General features: G+C 43.5%; 1 protein-coding gene and 1 long non-coding RNA gene across 8 annotated transcripts in view; one reads left to right on the forward strand and one right to left on the reverse strand.

Moving 5' to 3' along the window:
* Nucleotides 1-5,232: 5,232 nt before the first annotated feature.
* Nucleotides 5,233-10,278, reverse strand: LOC115493606 (uncharacterized). Its single transcript, XR_012054406.1, has 3 exons — nt 10,001-10,278; nt 6,611-9,374; nt 5,233-5,954 (listed from the first exon to the last, which is right to left on the reverse strand). It is a non-coding gene; the product is annotated as an uncharacterized lncRNA (long non-coding RNA).
* A 107-nt stretch (nt 10,279-10,385) lies between these two features.
* CTDSPL (CTD small phosphatase like) overlaps nt 10,386-23,121 on the forward strand; it is an 80,651-nt gene continuing 67,915 nt past the window's right edge. For 2 of the 7 annotated variants that reach the window (XM_012571355.5, XM_030264203.4), the window contains exon 1: nt 10,747-10,909. In XM_012571355.5, the coding sequence (XP_012426809.1) occupies nt 10,834-10,909 (76 nt within the window). In that variant the 5' untranslated portion in view covers nt 10,747-10,833. Of the gene's footprint in view, nt 10,910-11,701; nt 12,745-23,121 lie in introns of those variants that run through there. The other 5 variants (XM_002196455.7, XM_041714333.2, XM_002196463.7 and 2 more) reach the window with 5 other exon arrangements.

Here is a 23,121-nt window from a genome sequence, read left to right on the forward strand (position 1 = left end):
CAACTCACTGAACAAGTACATTGAAATAACATTCCCAAAAGCAGCAGGATTTCAGCTCTTTCCCTATAGGGTAGAGTTTAATTTCCTTAAATCAAAGCACTATAGGTCAAGCAGGTGTCCTAAGAGCTGCTTGTTGATTTTGTCTCAGGCCCAGGCACCCTGCAAATAAAACCCAACCCCTGAGCCACAAATCTCTCCTCAGGGAGAGAGCTCAGGGTTCCCCACCAGGTCAAAACCCAACTCTCCCAAAGAGTACAATCCCTCCATGACTCTACCAGTCCCACTTGTAGCTGGAGCTGTTTAAAAACTTGCAAACAACAAACCACATGGTCACATAAATAGCAGCCTACGGAAACCCAAGTAATTCATTTATCAGTATATTGGCCAGCAGACTGTCTTAATTATTTAACTATTCTGGTAAAAGCTAATGCATAAAGGTCCTAAACAGTGTGTGGATCTTGCACAGGGCCTTCAGCCAAGGGGAAAATTCAGGCTGTTCAAAGCCTTCCCTGCATGCAAATGGGTTGGAGAATGTTCCTGCTGCATGGAGCTGCTGGATGACTGGCCAGGAGTAAAGCCTTGCAAGGGATGCTTGGACCAACACACTGCCATGCTGTTTTCCAGCTTTATCACAGTCTCTAAACACCAGTTTGACTTGTACCCAAATATATCCCCAGCTGAACATAACACAAGTATGCAAGGAAAATATTTCATTTACTGACCCAAGGGGAAGTGAAATGTAGGATGGCTGTCCTGTGAAGCCTGGAGAAAATCACCTGGGAACATCAAAATGCAGGTACTGCAGCTGAACACTCGACAGACAGCCATGTGTAGAACACTCTACCCACAGCAGACAAGGAAAATATTGTTTGGCTTGAGATATTTGTACTTCACAGGCTGATCTCTCAACCACGCTGAAGAAGCAATTAATTGAATTAACGGGGCATATCAGTCTCTGGAGCACTCAACACGCTGTTGCTGTGACAGGCCTGCTGCCCACACATCTTCATCTGAGAGTGCTGCACCTCTTTGCTTCCACTCCAGCCACGTCCCTGCTGTGCATGACAGCTCTGGCACTCATGAAGTTGGTGGCTTGGGACGGGCTTTAGGTTGGGAATGGCTTCTGTGGGAATCCCAGTTCAGCGGGATCCTGCTGGCATGGCGAATCCAAAAATAAACAAGCAGAGGCTTCCCACTGACCCACTGACCCGGCATGGGTTACGTTTTCACACTTGGCACCTTCCTAACAAACGATTGCTCTGGGGCTGCGTGAGGCCATCGTACACGCTCCGTGAGCCCTTTGTGTCTGCTCACAGCGCCGAGCTCCCGTGTCCCGCTGATCCACACAGGGCTTCTCTTCCTGATGGATGGGGGACAGGACCAGGAATGACAGACACTGCCTGTCTTCCAGGAGGGGTACACAACTTATCACACCACAGCCCTTCCTGTGCCTTTACCAGGTTGGTTTTCAAGCTCTTAAAGGGCAGCTTGAGCCTCAGACAGGAGAGGAGCAGCCTGGGTAGTCCCAACCCTGCCAGAAATTCCCTGTGTAATTGCAGTTCAATTACTCTTTCTATGCTTCAGTTTTCCACAGGAAATTATATTTCCTTTGACACTTAAAACTGTAGATCTTTATGCTGTGGGTCACTTCCTACTACTTTTTGCACAAAACCCAGAACAATGAGACTAGTTTTGACAGGATTACTGAATTATCTTGATCTCACAATCAAATATTTTTATTAAGCTCAATTTCATCCAGGTCGTCCTACATAAGTGCTTCTTCCTGAGGCTTAGACACTTCTATTATTCGTAGATATTTATCAGGGAACATTTTTCATGGCCTTTTTACTGGAACACAAATTCTACAGTGAAAAGTGGAAGATATTGCTCCAAACTATTGGTGGGTGGCCAGTGCCTTTGGCTTTGGGAATCTCCAGAAACCAGTCAAGTAGCAGCACCTGTGTTGTTTTATATATTCAGGAAAGCAAAGTTACATGGAGCACTTGGTGCATTCAGAACTGGATATCTTTTCATTACACTGGCTGCAAAAGAGACAATTGGAGAAGAAAAAAATACTATTTCCAAGGACAGCCACGGAACTCCTTTAAGTCATCTCTGCTTTTCCAATATCTAAAGCACCTTTTCCCAACAAAGGTCACCAGGTTTCTTTGCAGCTCTCCAGCAACCGGCTGCTGAAGTCCACCCTACATTTGAAATTCTGAGGGGAAAGACACTAGGATTGAAATGTCAAGATACCTTAGGAGTTTTTCTTCAAGGATTTCCTATTTCCTCCTCCTTCTGTAGTCCGTTTTCCTTTCCTCTGCCTTACCATTTCCTCCATCTACGCTTTCCCCTCATAGCTTGTGTACAGAATTCACAGACGCCTTTCATAAATCTGTCGTGTTTCCTTCACTCAAACCTCCCCACTTTGACTCTGATTTCTCTACTTCCAGCCACACAGACCACACCACATCATGAAAAATGCTCTTTCACATTCCTGACACTCTCAGGTTCCTCTAGCAGCCACATGAATGAAATTTCAATTAGACGAATGGTGTGAGTGGAAGCATCATAGCTCCAAAGGCTTCAAGGAGTGCCTGTGGTTTCCATGCCAGCATTTTTTGTGGTAGTCACTCACTGCTAGTAGGGTCTAGTATCAGCCTTAACCAACCAAGCCACTTCACTTTCCACAGCCAACCCATAACTTAAAAAGGCCAATGGACTCTCAATGATGATGCAATGATGTGTTCTCAGGTGCTTCTCTAGGCATGAGGCCAAAGGCTAAGTTACCATTTGTGCAATTTGAAATGAAAGGCAGAGAATTAGGCAGTGACTAGAATTTCTCATTGCAATTCTTAATAGTTTTGACTTTATTTTTCCAACAGTCAGCAGTTTTTTTCCTGTGAGGAGTCCTTTAAAAAATAAATTAGATGGCTACTTACCATGACTATCAGTTGACTCAGATGACAGGACATTGCACTTACAAGACCTTTTGTGTTACTCACTCCTCCTTTTCTGTTTCTCAATTAGGCCAGATTCTACTGCCTTTATTCATACTATTGCTTTATTCCATAGCTCACACTAATGATTTCAGCAGTGACTCCTGCAATAAATTACTGCTCCCATGTGCCAAGATGACCTGAAGTCCTTGCTGAGGGCTGCTTCAGGCCTTTGTCATGACTTTCTTATCCTGTTTCATCCTCCACAAAGGCAGGACTTTCTCACAGCTCCTCAGCTGGTTCCCCCAGAATCGGCAGACAAATACCTTCCCGTGTTTGCTGTGCCTCATGGGAAACCACAACTGTGTCACTGATGTGGCACCATCAACCAGTGCCCTCATTAACTCAGCAGCCCCATCATGTACCTATCAGTAAGAAGGTGTTTGTTGTCCTGTTTTATATGTGACAATGGTCAATGCCTCACTGAATCGGGTATTACAAGAACATTTCCCACATTTGGGGGATAAAACACACACTTTTACCAGCAGTTAGAATTTAGAAGCATTTAAAAATATTAACCTCTAAGACTTACCAAAGCATCATGGACCCATCCTATTTTTCTCCAGTGTAAGTCCAGTCAATCCCTTTTAAGTGCTGCGAAATCCTCACTGGAGCTGGTGCACAAGGAAGAGCCTAATTACGGAGTCTCCTTTAAATCAGCTGGAATCTTTGTAAGCATAAATCATAGAGCAAAATCAATTGTTTCCTAATCATGTCTCAGAAAGAATTACTAAGAGCATGCATGAAGTTAAATCCTCAAAAGATAGGGAATGCCAAAGTTAAGATGATCATGACCTAGTCTGGAAAGGACAAGCTGCTACACTTGATGCTACGTAGCCTCAGGGGAATGTGCAGTAACTGGTTACCCCAGTGCCTTATAAAATCCACTCTCAGGCTTTCCATGGTTGCTATTAATAGGAGTTATAAACAGCCACGGAACCATAACATGAGATTAGCTGTTGTTATATCTGTTTCACAGATAAACTCTCTGACAACCAGTGAAACTGAAATGGAAACCAAGCCTCTGCAGCCTTATTGGCAGGAATGCTGCAGCAGGATACTGGAGAACAGACTGCTCACAATAGGTAACCAGATAAGGGCAAAGCCACCTTTTATCCTGTCCCACTCTTGTGCTCAAGTGAAACAGCAGAACAATCAAAAGTGAAGCCCTGCTACTGTTGACATGTTCCACCTCTCATCTCTCACCAACATCAAATGGCTGTAGAATCATGGAAAGGTTTGGGCTGGAAAAGACCTTGAAAAGTCACCTAGTCCAACCCCCTTGCCATGGGCAGGAGCATCTTCAACCAGATCAGGTTTCTCAGAGCCCCATCTGACCTTGAATGTTTCCAGGGATGGGGCATCCACCACCTCTCTGTAGCATTAATATGGTCTAAGGCTGCAGATAAATAAGTAGTTGCACTACTTGAAGTTGCTCTTGCCTCCTGAATGGTTGGGTTTCGTCCCTGTGCTATTGCTTCTGGAGTTTGACAGATTCAGAGTAATCTCTGATCTAGTCTAGGATAAATTATTTGGGCTAAAGAACTCAACCTGATGCCTTCAGCCACCTGGGTTTGACAAATGTTTCTGCCAGCTGAATCCCAGCAGGAGACAGTTTAAGCTTGACCAGACGAACTAGAAGATGCAATGAGCACATGAATGGGACTCCTCACCAGCCTTTGACAAGGCTGGAAGATTATTTGGTTTCTTAAATAAATAAATAAATAAATAAATAAATAAATAAATAAATAAATAAATAAATAAATAAATAAATAAAAGCAGGCTGCCTTGCAAAGGTGTAGCATTTGCAGTTAGGTAGAACTGGATATGTCACTTGTAGGTCACCTGGTGAGGAGCCCTCAGAGCCTTCCAGCTGTGGATCACCAGCTGAATTCAACCCAGAACCAAAATTACAGCCAGGCATTTGAATTATATGTTTGCTTCCCTCTGGGTCGAGCACTTTTCAGGCATTGTTTCTCCTGGGGGTGTCTGACATCTGGCACAGACAGGCTTCATCTTAGTTGGGTTCTTTAATCAAATCTTCTGGTTTAGGAGTCTGCAGAAATTTGGGGTTAAACATAGATTCTTAATGTTAGTAAAAAATCTATTCACCTTGTCTTTAGCACTAATTTAGCCCAAGGTAAGGAACTACATTTTCTATTCATGTGCACAGTAAAAATCCCAGGAGAATAAAAAAGTCACAAGAACTCATAATTTCCAAAGTTATTTTTTCCCTAAAAACCTTTATTAGGGAGAAAGAAGAAAGACAATTTCTGTTACAGTACTTGAAAGCCAGTTTCATGACTCTTTCTTAGACTGACAGTAATACTAATTCCACCCAAACAACTCAGCCTGAAACAGACAACTTATAATGTTAAAGTTCAGGACAGTTACAGTTGACTGAAAAAAGGACTCAGAATGGAAATTGTTGTACAACTTCTACCTTATGATTTGCTGCCAGATCTGGAGATGAAACTAAAAGCAGCCATTTCTTCTGATTGATTTGGTTCTCTTATCCTTCTGTAGAATGACAATAGTAACATCTAAATGACAGCACTGCTTGGAGTTTTCTCATTTTTTTTCCACAGGAATAAATGCATTGGATTCAAAGGCACAAAATCCTCAGAATTCACAGCACTCAGTGAAACCAAAAGTGATCAAACAAGCACTAGTTTAATAAATTCTGATATGCACATATATTCCAACAGGGAATATGCTGTGTTTTACTTGGGTAAAAGCAGGGTCCCAGCACACTTAAAACTCAACTGTTTTTCATCAGAATCTCTTCTGTCATAGCAAATAGGTCACTGTGTGGAAATCACAGCCACATTTTGAGTAGATTGAGTTAACTTTATGAATGCATCATAAAATGGGAACTTCATAACTTCCTATTGACACTGTTTTACTGTTGCAATTTACCATTCTAATGGCACTATTTAGGAAACAATGACTGAGCTGCAATGAGATAATTAAGGAATAATGTCCATTACTTCAAAGTATACAAAGCAGTAAACAGCTGCCAAAAGTGATTAATAGCTGAGGTGAAGTTAAGACGTTTAATCAATCTAAAAAACCATTTATTGCAAGAATATAGCCGCTTATACTAAGTATGAGACATTTATCTTATTGATACAAACTACAGTATTTTCCTTTCTTTAGGATGTAATATCATGAGACCTTGATTGTTCTCCCATTAAAGTCAAGGATAAAACTCTCATTGTGGGCCCAGGGTCAAGACTTCACAGAGCTGATACCAATGAAAATAAATGCTTCCTTTTAATGCAGAACAGTCCCGCTAAAAACATCCACCCCTCTCCCTCCCCCCGCATTATAAAACATCCTGTGGCATTGAGAGAGGGACACATTTTAGTAGCAAGGACAAATGTCAGAAGTCATGATGAAAACCTGGATCTCCTACTAGCTGGTGCTGCAATTCCCTGCTAAGTATTGCTTTGTCTGTACCTCCACCTCTGATCTGTGACAGGGAGATGAAACCATTCCCTTGTTCCATGGGATTAGTTAGGATTTAGCTCATGTAGCACACAAAGAAACATAGATAGAAGATACTGTACACACTTCAGAGCGTTCCTAAATGAAACCAGAAAGGATACAACATGGATTGCTCTTGATTCTGTAACATCAGTCTGGTAACTGGCACAGGAATGGGAGTGGTGGGAGTGGGAGAGGCTGATCCCATGGCCAGGGGAAAGGACCTGTTTGTGAGGTTACAGCAGCGCTGCCGGGACAAGAACAGCTTCCATTCTGCTTCCATTCTGCTTCTTGCTGCCCTGCAAGAGTATGGACTTTCTACAGCTCCTTGTGTGCTGTCAGTATCTTGCTTTTTTGCTCTCCACCTTAGGTTGGAGGGGTGAGGGAGCTGCATGGCAGCAGCAAGGGACAAGCACGGGGAGAGACAGCCCCTCCTGGCACATCCCCTCACTCTACTTCCCCCTTTTATATCACCACAAAAGCAGTTCCCCCTCTAAACTGAAGCAAATACCAAATTCCTGATGAAGATGAACACACAGTGAGCTGTTGGACTGGAGTTTTACCACAGGAGCTGCAGAAACAATCTTACCAGCATTAAAATCACACAGACCACATTGGCTCGAGGTGAACAATGTATTTGTCAAGCCTTGCAAAACGTGCTTTTCAGCAGACAAGATGTTTCTGTCTCCTCATCCCTGCGTAGGAAAGAGGCATTGGAACGCTTGTTCTCCCACCACACATTACAATTTCCCTTTCCCTGCAAAGAATTGGAAGGTGTTCTTAGTGCTGGCTGACTCCTGAACTTGCTCTGAAGCAATTCTTTTGTCTTAATGGTAGCAGGAAGCTTCTTTGGTTTTACCCAAATATAAATATTGATACAGAAACTCATACCAGATAATAACAGAGGTATGAATTTATTGTTTCAGCAAAAGCTCCTATGCAAATTAACCCTCAGATAATTAAAAATGCCTGCAGTGCCTGGGCGGGTAAAAGATCAAGCACTTGCAGGGTTACAACATAACCAGAGTTGTGATAAAGCTGCATAATAGCTCAGAAGCAGCAGCTCCCAGCCTTCACAGGCAGCAGGGCTAATTCCACCAGCCAACATGTACCAACTCCTGTTCCCCTGTGCCTGATCCAGCCTGTGAGGGACTGTTTGTAACTGCAAGACTCTTGTCTGGAGAAGCCAAAGCCAAGGAGCAGGTTGGAACTTGCACAGCTGGATGCAATGCAAGCAGTGGCATCGCGCTCACTCCCCGTGCAAGTGTTTGTCATAAGAGTAGGACAGGAAAACCTAAAATACAAGTCCCAGAAACCTGCAATACAGGTATCTCTGCCTGTACTGCTCTGTAGGGAGTGTTAGTTTTGGAGGCAGAAAGCACAGGTAGATTTGGAATGATTTTTTCTACACTGGAAAAAAACACAGTGATTTGAATGCTCACAGCAAAATGCTTAAATCTGTTGACTGCAGGAATGAAACAAAGCCCCCGAGCTGTTAAGTCATTTTCTGCAGAAACTGGATGTGGCACTGCTGCAGAGCAGAAATTCCTCGAGGCTGGGCCCACAGCCTTCTTTCACAGCCAGGAAGAGCTACAACAAAAACAGCTGCTTAAATTGCTGGAATTAAACCAAATGGTCATTTCTGCAACCCAACTTAGCAGCTGAAAGGAATCACAGAATCCCAGAATGGCTGGGGTTGGAAGGGACCTTAAAGATCACCCAGTTCCAACTCCCTGCCATGGGTAGGAACACCTTCCACTATCCCAGGTTACTCCAAGCCCCATCCAACCTGGCCTTGGACACTTTCAGGAATGGGGAGTTAATGCCATGAAGTTTTGTTACTGTTAAGTAAAACTTTTCATGGATAAATTTATAAATATTTTATTAATGCAAATTGTCAGTGTTTTCCTCTTTTAGTGCAAAAAGAAGATAATTGTAACCAACATCACTAAAATTCATGTTGCCTGTGTCTATGCCAGCTACAGAAGGATTTTCCCCATTTATTTAATTAATTATAAAATTATACCTATCTTTAATGTAGCAAGGTTACAATGGAGGCTTGAATATACATTAGTTTGTTTTTTTTTCTAGGAGGCAAAGGAGGTTACAATTCTTTATTTATGTTAAATACACCACCATGCCTTTTTACAAGGTTTTCTCTTGGTTTTACACTCTGGTAGCCCCATAAAAGAGCCATTATTTGGGGTGGGTCTCCCCATGTACTTTCCTCACCATCAGGCCCAAGGCTCTGGGTAATGGCAGGTACAGAGGAGGGTAGGATCAGGACAAGTACACTGTAATTTATATCCTCATGCACCAGCAACCAGCAGCTCTGGGAATTCCTGGAGAGCCAGACATGCCTTTTAGGAAAAAGACAGAGTATTTGCTGTGAGAGAAGCAGCCAAGCCTACCATCCATATGTCTGCAGTACAAGAGGGACATGGAACTCCTGGGGTGGGTCCAGCAGAGGTTACAAGAAAGATTAATGGACTCTTTTATGAGGAAAAGCTGAGGGAGCTGGGGCTGGTCAGCCTTGTGAGGATGCACTGAGGGGACCTCACCAATGCCTGCCAGCATCTGCAGGGACCAGGCCCTGCTCTGTGGGGTCCAGCAATGGCACAGGAGGAATGGGCAGGAATGATCCCAGGAAGATCCCCCTGGAAATAAGGCAGAACTTCTTGTGCAGTGACCGAGCTCTCAGGATTGTCCAGTGAGGCTGTGGAGTCTCTCTCCCTGGGGATATTCCAGAACCATTTGGACACAATCCTGTGCTCTGGGATGACCCTGCTGGGGTCCTCTGTGCTGGAGCAGGGACGTGGGACAAGATGACCCATTGTGGTCACTTCCAAATGGAGTGATTCTGTGATTTGAGCTACACACTTGCTTCTGAAAGAAAAGTAAAAATACTTCACACCTCTTCCGATCAGATGGTTTACCTGTTCATGTATTCGGATGCAGAGAAGGGAACAGAGCTGGGGAAGGGTCGGGAGCCCCAGGAGGGGTTGAGGGAGCTGGGAAAGGGGTTCAGCCTGAAAAAGGAGATCGAGGCGGGGAACCTGCGGCTCTGCACAGCTCCTGACAGGAGGGGACAGCTCTGCTGCCAGGGAACAGGGACAGGAGGAGAGGGAACAGCCGCGCATTGTCCAGGGGAGGCTTCGGTTGGACACTAGAGTCAACTCCTTCGACATTAGAGATTAGAAACAGAACGCGCCGGCGAGGCGGTGGAATGAGGCGGTGCAATCCCCGTCCCGTGAGGCGCTGGAGGGAATCCCGCAGGTGGCACTCGGTGCTGACACGGCGGCGGCGATCCCACAGCTCGAACCCTCCGATCCCACAGCTCCAACCCGCCGACCCCACAGCTCCTTTGCCACCCCAACAATCCCGGCGCCGTGATTTATTTTTTCCCGCGCAGCCCTAGGCGGGAAATGGCGGCTCGGCCCGGCCCGCCCCGCGCCCTCACGGCTCCCTGCGCCCGCCCTCCGCCGTCACCGCGGCCCCTCCCCGTTGTTTACCGCGCACCGCCGGGCGCTGCCGCTCCCGCCCCTCGCTCCGGACCCGGCGCGGGGCGGGCCGGGCGCGCTCACGGGCTCGGGGCGCGGCGGCGGCAGCAGCGGCGGCGGCGGCGGGCGGGTTGTGGCGCAGCGCGGGGAGCGGCTCGGCCCCTTTCCCCTCCCTTCCTCCCCTCTCGCCGCGCTTCCCTCCTCGCCCGCGACCCGGGAACGGGGGGAGGAGGAGGAGGAGGTGGAGGTGGAGGTGGAGGGGGCGGCCCGGCGTCGCTCCGCCGAGCGCTGCCCGCGGGAGGAAGGGGGGCGCGGGGATGAGATAAGCGCGGGGGCGGGCGGCGGGGGGGGGGTATGTAGGGGCGGCTCAGGTGGATGCGGGGGGCGGCGTGAGGCCGCGGGGGGAGGCGCGGAGCGGAGGGACGGGGGAGCTTCCCCCGCCTCGGGAGGCGGCGGGGGCTCGGGGGGAAGCGCTCGGCGGGCTTCCCGGAAGGGTGAATTGGATTAATTCTCTTTTTTTTTTAAGGGGGGGGTTTACCCTCCTTCCCCCCCCGCCCCCCCTTTCGCCGTGCAGAATTGGCGCCGGCAGGAGGCCGCGGTGGCATCGCGTTTGGCGTCCTTCCCACCCCCTTCCCCTCGGTTTCGCTCCTGGAGGGGTTGCTTGTTGAGCTTTTTATTTTTTTTTTTCCCGATCGTTTTTTTTTTTCCCCAAATACAAACCTGCGCCTTGATTTTTTTTTTTATTTTTAAACAAACAAACCCGCTCCCCCCCGCCACCCCCCCCGCCCCGCACACAAGCCTGCCTCTGAGAGGGAAATAGCCAGGTGGAATCTCACTCTGTTTCCATGGACAACCCGTCCATTATCACCCAGGTGACTAACCCCAAAGAGGAGGAGATCCTGTCCTGCACTCAGGATAAAGGTGAGCTGCTTCCTGTCTTTTTCCATGATTTTTGTTTTCCCCCCTTCTGTTTTAAAATGCACGTAGTAACAACTGGCATTCTTCAGTGGCCGTATAATCCTCTCTAGGCTGCTGGGAATAGAGGACTGCTTGTTGGGTTTGGGCTGGTTGTTGTTTTTTTTTTTTTTTTTTCGTGGGATGAAGGTATTTGCATGAAGGGACTCTGAAACTGCTTGTTGGTTACAGCTGAGAACTTGTTAAAAGTGTTTAAATATCGAATTTAATCAGTGATTTAAAAATAAATGCTCCTGTTCCCTGAGGTTTGGGCAGGTAACTTTATAAGGTGGTCCCTGTGCAGTTAGTGCCCTGCTTCAGGGAAGGGATACCTGTGCTGGGTGTGTTGGAAGGTTTTGAAATACCCGTTGTAAAGATCTTTAATTCTTTTCCACTCTCCTTTTTTTAAAACCGGATTTCTTTCATATATTCCTCCCTGCCTCCCATTTCAGAATCTGTGCAGCTTTCAGGTTTGTTGGAGGTTACTTGTGTTTCTCAGAATGAGACACAGGCTACTTGTAAAAGCAGGCTCTATTTAACTCCTTAGATAAATAGTTGTTGCTTGCGTAAGGCATCACACTTGGATTTGGTTTTGCTCCCAAATGAGATGAATCCAGCCTGGCCGAAGGAGCTGCTTCCCTCAGAAGTCTGGATGTCGAGGAGTGCCCTTAACCTTGTTTGCTTTCTGAAGCTTGGAGCAGTCTTGGGGCTGTAAGTGGTTGTGTGCTTGTGTCTGGTGGGTGAGCAGAAGGGTTCAGGTTCTGGGGGCTTGTTCACGGCTTTGCAAAGTTACTGGGATGTCACTGCTATGCTTTGTTACAGGCAGTGCTGGTAAATAGGGGAGAAGGGGCAGAAATTAGAAATAAAGTGGTATGTCTCCACATTCCTTGGTAGGTATGGTCAGATCTCTGAGCTGCTGTCTAAAATGGTAGATTGATAGCTCTCCCGCTGAAATTGATGGATTTAGTGCCCAAAAAGCTTGCATTTTTTGTCTGGCTCATCTTGGAAATAGTGAGGGCTCCTATATTGTTGGAGAAGTTGCTCCCAGTTACTTTTGACTGTAAAGCCATATGTGAAATCTGTGTCTTCTTGCTCCACTAGTGCTGACTGCAGAAGTATGGAGGTAGATCACGAAAACCCCAAACCACCAGGTTCGGGGGGTGTTTGAACAAATATTTTTTTTTCAGCATAGGAGTGTTTATGTAACTCTCTAATTCCTTTTGCTTGTGAGGTGGTACTTCCACCATGAGGCCTGGTTTGGCTCAAGAGATTTTTGATGCTTTCCTCTGTTTTGGCAATGTGGAGCGTGGGGTATCTGCAATAAATTAGGGGCTGTGCTCTGCCTACCACGTCTCCTAAGACCTGGTTTGGGGGTAAACATGAGTGATACTGTGCTCAGATGTTGTGGCTTTAATGGCCTCGATTATTGTATGTAATGGAAGGGCTTCGTTAATACCCGTAGCAAGTGCTTGAAATTTTAGTGTGAAAAAGCCAGTTGAGACAAGCAGAGGAAGATTTGACAGCTCGGAATAAGAGTAGGCATCCACATCAAACAAGTGGCTTCGGAGTCCTCGGCAGAGCGAGTGAAAATATGCATCTAACTTGCATAACTCTGCAGTAACTTGCATAATGTGCATTGTGTTCTTGCTATTGGTTTGTCTTTGGCAGAAAATCGTGATGGTCTTCGTAGCAGAGAAAGAGCTTTTCAGGCTTCGTGTTAGCAGGGCTGGGCTGGGGGAGAGGGGAAGGAGGGGACCTGGAGTTGCAGATGAGGAAACTCCAGCGTCATCTTCAAGCAGGAGGTGAATTACCTTTTTTTTTCGGCTTTTGGGGTGTGTTGGTTTTTTTTTTTTTTAATGTGGTTGGATTGACGATGAGCTCTGTGGTAAGACTTCCACATCACTCCAAAGCAACTTTTGCAGCAGGAGAACCGCGGGTCTGTCTGTCCTGGGCTCTGGAAGGAGAGCGCTGCTTGCTCCAGCTTCTTCCACGACAGGTTTTCCCAGTGCTGGAGGTACGGAGCTTGTGGGAACCCGTTGCTCTGCCTGCCTCCCTGGCGTGGCTGCACATCCTCACCCAAATTTCTGTCAGATTTCGGAGCGGTTTTAGCAGAGCCTTTAGGTCCGGTGAGCCGAGAGAGAGAAAGAGCCCGGAGCGGAGATGGGGAGTCCAGATAAAGCTCCTGGCAGGAGGCTGTGCTGAGTCTTTGCTGCTAGTTCAGTGTGTTGGTACAAAATGGCTCACAAATATGTTAAGGCATGATGAATTAAGTCTCTGTTTCATGAAATCCAGAATCAGCTGAGGTTGAATTCTGGAATTTTGTGATAAGGTGAAATACAGCAGCGCTGTGCTGTGCGAGGCAAGGCTGTTCAGTTTAATGAAAAGCTGGCTTTTTTTCCCCTCTGAGTTTAGCATTTGGCTGCAGAAGTAAATTCCGGGGTACTAAGTGGCATATGCTGGCTTTGGGAATCAGGGTTTTCTTAGGGTTGTTGAGACCTTGTGTTGTTGTTTCTCGTGGAAAAAAAATAATTTATTTGCTTGTTGTTCAGCTGGAGAGAGGCAGTTCCAGAGTAACTGAGCAGCTGCTAAATAATGCATGTGTATACCTTCAAGGTTTTGATTTTTTTCTCAAGATTGTTTTTAAGCATTTAATCAGATGTGAGACCAGCATTTATCTTGATTTATTTTTTTAAATGTATTTATGTTTTGAAAGGAATTCGATGTGCAATAGAGGCTTTTGCCAGATTTCTCCTGTGTGAGGGAGCGAGGCTGGCAGGAAACAGAGCTTGTTCTCTGGTCCTGGGGCACTTCTGTTTTTAGGTAAATACTGTGTTTTACAAATAAAAATGCTCATGCATTATTTTGCTAGTCCAGGTGTATTAAAAAATAGCCTTTGAGATGAGTGAAGCTGTGCCAACTTGTTAAGGGGGATTTTTAAACACTAAGAAGGATTTGTTAACATTTATTTTATAAGAAATAGCAAAAAATTTTGAAGGTGGAAGAAAACAGGTCTTGGTATGTGAACCATTCCCTAATATGTTGCCACATGGTGGTGCACTGGATTTAATTGTCTGTCAAGATGAAAGCTGAGCGTAGAAGGTTTGCTACAATCATATTTTATTATTGTTATTATTGTAATGTTCTCAAATGCCTGTGGTGTTGGTGCTGCTGAAGGATTTTGGTCCCTATTTGTGTTGTTAAATTAGTTCTGGGAAATAGGAACTTAGGTTCTGCCAGCTGGAGGTGATGTGTAGGAGCCTGGAAATACTTTTAACACTGAATCAATGGGGAATTAATTCTCTGTTAGTTTTTTAAGTAACAGAAATAATAGTTCTTTGCAGAAATATTGTATGTTGTGGTCATCTGTCACTTCTGGAAATTGGGAACATTAACAAATTTGAAGCTGAAATGGAGACCTAAGTATGTGAAAATAGGTTTGTTTTATCAAGAACACAGGGGTAAATGTGAGCAACTAAGAGAAATATAAAGTATGAAGAAAAACTGAAAGCCTGGATCTCTATAAACCAGTACAGATAAAATCAAACTGTTATTTTATTTTTAAATTTGTATTAATTCATATTACTCATAGCCCTCTAATGTAAAATCTGTATGGTTCAATGTATAGAAAGCTGAGCAGTACTGACAGAGCTGCTCTGAGTGTCATGTTGAGAGTGTGGTCACGGATGGACAGCAGGCATTCAGTCTAAAGAAATGAATTTCCCTTTTTTTACCTGCCTGCATGAATTTGATCCTCATAAATGATGCAAATTCTTGGCTGTTTCCAAGTGCCAGGATCAATAGTAGTAAAAACCAGTCCAGTCCTTTAGGTCCCTCCTTCAGGCTGTGGTGTTTTGTTTTCTGGTTTCAGCTACATCTTTCCTGACTTCTCTAAAATTTTCCTGTCAGCTGAGTGTCTATTTTCAGTTATTTAGAGTAACAGAATGCTTCAGTGTCCCTACAGATGTGAATTGTCTTCTGCAATAAATTATCTGAAAGAGGTTCACAATGGAACCTGAACCATTACAGTTTTTTTAAATCACAGTGTGAGTGAGTCTCTGGGGATGTTTTCACAAACTTTTTTGACTTCTTTTCTTTCAAATAGAGTTGAAAAAAAAACAGCAATGAGAGCAATACTCATTATAATTTTAAATAAGGAATTCTGAAGATCTCAAGTTAAAAGCCAAAATAAGTGTATTTAATTGTGTCTTCAGTAAAAAACCATTTTGAATATAGCTGAAAATATTTTGGATGTACTTTTTTGCCATTACATCACCAAGATTCAGACTACTCAAACACTTGAACATATGTTAATGATCCTGAGACATTGTCTCAACAGATTTTTATAATATTGACTTCAGAATTTTAACGCTAAAGTAGCATTTAAAAGGGAGGGAAAAAATAAATATGTGGAAACCACTCCAGCAGTCCAGTGGAATGTGAATTGCTCACAGAGGGTAAAATTTTAAATCATTAACTAATGACATAGTTGTTATATGAAACCAGAGTAGCCATACAGTAGGTTTTATATTCCAGGGAGACTGTAGTAACCTGTAGGAACCCAAGATTTGATTTAGGGCCGCAGTTAACAGGCAGAAGTGCACTGGCAGATGGGAATGATAATTTGCCTGAATATCAAATACTCAGTCAGTCTGTAACCTGCAGTGTGATCATTTCTTCACAGTGCCTGTTGTCACCTAAAGTCCATACTGGTTTCAGAGTGGTGATTTAACTGAAGTGTTCAGAAGTTCAGCATGCCTTTAAAAAAAAACAAGAGAAACCCAACAAAGTTGACCTACATTTTGTTAATTCAGTATGCAGAAATGCAAATAGCATTTTCTGACATAATCAGTAAAATGCGGTGTGATCGATGCCACGCTTCAGCTTTCAGAGTTTAAGCTGAACATTCCAAATAAGCCTCTGGATAACAGGTCCATTTGTGTTTTTTTAAAGGGATAAAAACTGAAATGCTGAAAAGGCAAAAGGCCAAGAGAAATTAAACTCCCTGACTTGGTCATTGTTGTGAAGGACATTCCTGTTGCCCTCATAGATAGGTTTGACTGTGGGAAGCTTGTTTGCCCATCATTGGATGCTTAATTTATGAGCTTGATTGTCCTGTAAAAGTTACCATTCTGATGTGAAAATGGTTGCAAGTTAGAGCTACCCCAAAATTTTATGTATATGTCAAATCTTGGCTCTTCCCTCTGTAAACAAGTCCACTTTTGATACCTTTGGAATTTTGAGTTGTTGGCAATGACCACCATGGTTTGGGCTCAGTATTGCATTTTCAATTAAAAATCCAGCTTCAGGCAACCCTGGATAAGGAAATGATAACTTAGGGTTTGAATTTGTCCATTACTCATGGCCAGCCAACAGAGAATAGGACAATTTGAAGTTTTGCTGTCAACAAGAGCTAACATTTTCTTTAAAAAAAAAAAAAAAAAAAAAAAAGGAAAAACAAAGACAGGTCTAATTATCTACATTTTTGCTTAGGTTTTGCCCACTTTGTGAATCAGAAAGGGAAAATGTGGCTCATCTCTCTTTCTCCTCCCTGCCTGGGGGCTATATCTTGCTGGGAGGGCAGAGGAATGTGGATGTATGTAGGACCAGGAAGGAGCAGAGAGGTGCCAGAGTGCTCCAGCCTGTTTGGGGGATGGAGCAGGGAATGAAATCCTGCCTTTGGAGGCTGTGGAGCCCAGGCAGAGGCTGGTGGTGGGACAGGGAATAGTTTTGGTGTTTGGTGTGGGCTGCCAGCCTGTCCTGAGCACTCCTGGGCAGTGGGGGCTCCCTGATGAAGTCTGATGCTCTCTGCCCACCCATTTGGGTGGTTTTGTGTGTCCCCTTATCCCAGCTCAGAATTATTTCCAGAAAGGGATGGAATCTTCCAAACTGAAACAGGAGAAGGGCTGATACAACTCCGACGGGCCAAGGCTGTTTAGATGTTTATAAAGATCACATCTGGATTGCTGGTGAGGATTGTAAACCATCCCATGCCTCTCAGCAGTGGAAACCTGGCTGAAAAATCTCCCAGAAACATTCAGCAACTCTCCTAGGTCTCCATAAGTTGGTTCTAGTGGATGTTCCTGATCTAACCTCTGTTTCCAGTGCTCAGCTCAAACATCTCACTGGTTTAAATTATTTGCTGAACTGCCAGAGCTGCAGACAGGCACAGAGAAAAGAAGCTTTTTGTTCTCTAGTGTCATCACAGGCACTTTCGAGAGTTTCACAGTGGAAATGTTCATCTTCTGTAAATTCTGCTTTTGCTGGAGTTTGGGGGGAGCTTGCTTTATTTTTACTTGGAGAGGTTGAGGTATAAAGCGGACATGGATGGGGTGAATATGGAAACCATAAGTAACATCTAAATAGATCTGAGTGAAAATATGTTCCATGTGCTCTGCTGCAGTATAATTTTGGCCTTTTTTTTTTTTTGTATTTCTGAAATGTTTGCTGTAAGACAAGAAAAAAAAAATCTAAGAGTCTTGTACAGTTCAGTCCTTTCAGTGCCAGCTGCTACTGTGTAACACAGATACAAGCAGTAAAAATACCAAGTTTAACCAAATGAGCAGAGAAAGTCCTGTTCTAAAGCTTGCAGGCTTTATTCAGCCTGTTATCAAAATGATCACTTGCAAAGTGCCACTTATTGTTTTCTTTGTACAAGATAATAAAGTGTGATTTGTAAAAAGAAGAACCCAATTATTAGAAGTGATTGGCTGCACTAGAAATGAGAATTCTATTCTCCAGAAAATTTATGGTGACTTAAAGCTGAATAAATATACGATAGACTTGGATTCTAAGGGTGTTGGGGGTTGAAATTAGATTTTTTTTCTTTATTTATGTTTTCAAGAAACTGTTAGTCTCTTCTGAATGTTTATTAATATATTTAAAGCCTGCCAGATGGGAAAATAAGACTCTGCAGGACCTGTTTTGTACAGAGGAGCAGCCCCAAATAATGGATTCCTGATCTGTCAAAATCTAATGTGTATGTAACTTTTAAAAAATGTTTCTAAAATATCAGCACAAGTTCATAGGAGGCAAATACTTCATGAACCTCAGCTTGCAGTTACAGTTTGCATATTGATGATATTGTTTAAAGTCAAGGCCTCTCTGCTGGGTAGCTGGCCAGATGTTTGCTGCCACTGTTGCAAACCTTATTTTCCTGGTAGCAAGCAAAGTATTGATTTTTATTCGCTGCCATGCTCTCCCCCATCCCCCGCAGCTCTCTGCTTCCTGACTTGTCCTCCAGGATTCCCAGCGGAATTGGCAGTAAAAAGAATCTTGCTGTTTCCTGGCCTGCTGTAATCAGCAGTAAAATTTGAAACTTTCTTGTTTATTTGATGATTTGCAAAGCTTGGCTGTTCCCTTGGTGTGTGGGACTCCTCCCCTGGCCTCCGGGAGCCTCCGGGAGCCAGAGGGAGGGATATGCTTCCAGCGCTTGAGGATGAATTCCTGCCTTTGGGAACACTTTGGGGTAGATAAATCAGTTTCCATCCTCATAATCACCATAAAGAAATTGTGCCACAAAGGTGCTGTTACAGTGGACACGTATAGAAGAATTCAGGTGCGTTTTTTTCATGCAATGTTAGTAAAGAGTTTCTTTTAAAAAATACAAATTTTAGACAAAGTAATTCTGAGCATGCATTTAACAATTGGCAGACAGTGCTGCTTTATTTCTGTCCACAAAAGCTGTCTTGTATTTTCATGCCTGAATATTTACATACTTGCATTCGTTACCCATGAGTGCACGTACATGTGCTCACCAGGGATCTGATTACAGGAAAACTTCCACAGGGTCACAGAATGCTGTGGGTTGGAAGGAACCTTAAAACCCATCCAGTTCCATCTCCTGCCGTGGACAAGGACAACTTCCACTGTCCCAGGTTGCTCCAAGCTCCATCCAGCCCGGCCTTGGGCACTTCCAGGGATCCAGGGACAGCCACAGCTTCTCTGGGCACCCTGTGCCAGGGCCTGCCCACCCTCCAAGGGAAGAATTTCTTCCTAATATTACATCTCACCCTTCCCTCTGGCAGCTTTAAGCCATTCCCTTTTATCCTCTCATTCCCAAGTCCCTCTCCAGCTCTCTTGCAGCACTTCAGGCATTGGAAGGGGCACTAAGGTCTTCCAGAGCCTTCTCTTCTCCAGGTGAACACCCCCAACCCTTTGCTTGTCTCCATCCCAGAGGTTCTCCAGCTCTCAGAGCTTTTTTTGTGGCCTCCTGGTGTCCACCTCGGTAAAGCTCAGAATGGTGGGTGCAGATTTTGAAGTTGGTTTGCAGTGTGAGGTTTGCCAGTTTTTTCTAGTGATAGTCAGATAGAGGCATTCTGCAGCGGAGAGTTCAATAGTGACACGTTCCTAGAAGATATTTAATCATTTATATACTTGCTTCAGCCAAGCACAGAGAAAGGTCTAACATTTACCACCTGGAGAGAAGGGTACAATTATAAAGTATCTCATTATGCCTTCACAAAACCCTTAAAATTTTTTACAAATGGGCTTATGGGACTTCTTTCAAGTAAAATTGGTTAAAGATGCACATTAAGAATTTGATTAATGCAGTGTAAAGTAAAGGATTTCAGGGAAAACACTTCAAGTATGTATTTCACAGGGATTTTTGGAATTAATCTTTGACCTTTTGGGGTTTTTAAAATTATCTCCCTTGCCTTGTTTTGGTTTCTTGCCTTTTTATCTTCTCATCTGAAGATCTAGACTGCAGCAGCTGCTTCTGTGCTCTGATGCTGTTGAAGCTCCAGGGTCTGAGGTGTTTGGTGGCTGTGTCCAGGGATAATTCTGGTTTGTCAGTGCTGGATTAATGGTTGGACTCTATCTCAGAGATCTTTTCCAGCTTTGTGATCCTGTAAGAAGTTGTAGTGGATATCTGGGGATGAGGTGGTGCAGTGAGAAGGAACCCTGGACAATTCTGCAGGGAAGTTGGCCAGGCTGGTGTAGGAGCTGTCTTATAAGGAGAGATGTTCTATGTGTTGAAATTTAGGAAGATAAAGGTCTTTTATCACCTCCAGTGGATGTTGTGCTGTATTTAAAGGGAGGAGATGCATGAAAAACAGCCAGAATAACAGAGTACATACTCCAGGGCTGTTCCCAGGGTGGAACATGGCTTCAGAGTGAAAGGCAGAATTTTCCTTTTGGGTTAAAGGAAATATTTGCTCATGCCTCATACAGGTGACCTGCATAACCTGTGAAGAAATGGCTTCCAAAACTGTTTATCTGGGCGTTCCTAAACAGGATTATCTGGCAGCAATTTGCATTTGTTATAACTGATGCAACATTTTAAAGGTACTGAAAATCAGTATTATAAAGGTACTGATTGTGTTTCAGCATATGAATTGTGTGTCATCAGTCATAGAATGGTTTGGATTGTAAAGGATATTAAACATCATCCAGTTCTAAGCCCTGCCATGGGCAGGGACACCTTCCACTAGATCAGGTCCCATCCAGCCTGGCCTTGAACATTTCCAGGTTTGGGGCAGTAGAGGCAGGAAGGGTAAAATTTCATGACAAAGTGACCAACTGAACACATCAAGTGTTTGTGCTTGTGTTTATCCTGAACTCAGTGACAGTGTTCCTCTGCTGGGTTATGGGTGCTGGAAGATGATTACCTTTGCCAAGTCATTTGTTGGCCAGCTGCCAGTTCTCATTACTTTTTATGATGTGAAGCTGATTTTGTTGAGAATCCACAAGTTGAAAATGATTTTGAGAGTTTTAGAAGTGGAGAAAGGGGGGAAGGTTATGTTAGTTTGGAAATTAAGAAAAGAAAAGGAAAAGAATACTGAATGCAATCTGCAGAGCAATTCATTTGCTAATTACACATTGACATAAATTGGAAAGTCCCAGAAGGAGGGGGTTTACAGCATAACTGGAAAACAATTTGCATCTGTGTAGAGGTCTGTGCTGATCCACAAAGGAATGAGATTTTAACTGGATTTGTTTAATCGGGTTTATCATGAGTGCATAGTTATGGGCTTCCTTTTTTCCTCACATTGCAGGGTCTCCTGTCTTTCTGGAAGATTCCCTCTTGTGTTGAGATTAAATATGTCAAAGAAGGATGTATGGTGAAGTTTAATGGAGATTGAAAGTGAAACCTAAGAAAAACCAGGAAGTGTCCTTCTGAATTTTAGAGTGGATTGAATACATGAATGTTTCTTGCTCCAAATTACCATGATAAAACTGACAGCTTAATGCAAACTTGGCCCTGAAATTCAAATGCCTTTTTTTTTCCCCTGCCCTCTAAGAAATCTGAAACACTCCAGCAAATTCTTGATGTCTCTGCTGGGAAGGCTGCTAATAACTAATTGTACACACTAATTACATGCTAACTAGTATTGGTGCAAAGAGCATTCAGTGTTACTCTTATGATAGTTTGGGGGTTTTTTCCATATAAATCTTTCATATTTGTTGGTGCTCAACATGTCACCCTACAGTTGCCTCCACTTTCCCTTTGGTAAACGTGTCATAATGAAGAAAAGACAAAAGTTTGAACAAAACTGAAAATCAAACTTGACAGTTTTGAAATAGGAATCTGTTCAGGTCTCATGCCTGTATTTACTTGTGCTGCTGCACATCATTATAAATTACCTGTTTAGCATCGTTCTGGCAGGCAGGGGAGCTCTGTGAGCAGAATGTTTTTAAAAATGTGACTTGTGGCAGTGATGGATTCTTTTTCAGTACCTTTAAATCAGTTGTTTGTCCTACACATAAGAGCTAAATACTGTTGCTATCTCATGATACAAAACGGTAATAATATTAAAAGGAGAAAAATGAGCTTTCAGAGCAAACCTGGTCCAGATGCAGGGAACAACCTCAGCAGATTCCTGAGGACCAGGTGTCCCTGGATCCCTCAGTCAGGTGCCATTTCCATGGGATGCAGAGTAGCATTCAATAACTAAAAAGCAGAGATCAGAAGGAGGTTTTGCTTTATAATTTTTCTAAGTGTCCTTTCAGGCAAAGTCCTAAATAGAATGAAACTCTGCCATTTCATTTTGTGTAATATGCTGGATTAAGCCCTGAAGTACAAAACTTTTTATTGACCATGTGCAGTTGTGGTTCTGTTCCAATACAATTTCCACTGTGGTGAATTTCTGATGCCCCAGATGGTTCTGGTTCTTTCCCTTGTCACCCAAAATTACTTGTTTCACCACACTCTCCTCAAATAACACCTGCAATCTTATTAAATTGTAAATCTAAAAATATGATTATAACTTTGCAACATAAAAAAAAATTACCTGTGCTCCCAAATCCAAGAAAGCAAAAAACCAACACAAACCCCACCCAAGAATAAAAACAAGCAAACCAGAATAAAGCACAGAAAGAATTCCCAGTAATATTAGCCGGGATATAAACTGTAAACATGAAACTACTCCTGGAAATGTGGAAGGTGACCTTGTGGTGGTGAGCAGGAGGACACAGCAGTACAATTTTTAGCAAGGTGACCTGGCACTCAGCCTGAACAAACCACTCTCCAGCCCCTTGAGAAAGGGGGATGCTGGTGTACAAGAGTTTGCATTTGTCTGAGTAATGTTTGTACTAAAACATAGAAGTAACTGGTTTTATTTTGGAAATGCTTTCAATGGGCACTAAAAGACAGATGAGAGTAAAACAAGTCTGGGCTGATTCATTGGAGAATGTGCTGAGATAATCCTGAATTCCTGTTAAGGTTAATATCTGTTTAGTTAGGTTTTGTTTATCCTTGTGCTGTGGAATAGGGGGTGTTGGAATTCACTTGAAATCATTTTAGAAATTCATAGGTAAAAGTTCATTCTTTTTTCAGCAAACAATGCACACAGTAATTAACAAAAAAAAAAAAAAAAACCACGATTTTTTTTTTCTATTGCTGATGGTGAAAGGCTGAAGTAAAATGTTTCTACTGGCCACTTAAAATACCAGGTGGAGTCAGATGGGAAAACAAAACTTTATGGTGCTGTTTTTAAACTGTTTTCCAGTAATTGTCCACCCAATATATGCTGCTCTTCAAAAAAAAATGTACTGCAATTTTTGTTAAGAAGATGATTTCTGAAGTCCCACTGTAGGTGGTCCTTGTATGAAAGCCTTAATGTAATAAATGGCTTTATCTTCTCTTCTGCTAATAAGTTCAGTAAAGGTTTCTCTTTTGGATAATAATAACAAGTTTCAAAGGCATAAGGATCCTGAGTGGAAAACACGTTCAGGGTAAT

Source organism: Taeniopygia guttata, chromosome 2 (genome assembly GCF_048771995.1).
Source record: "Taeniopygia guttata chromosome 2, bTaeGut7.mat, whole genome shotgun sequence".
Taxonomy (NCBI): Eukaryota; Metazoa; Chordata; class Aves; order Passeriformes; family Estrildidae; genus Taeniopygia; species Taeniopygia guttata.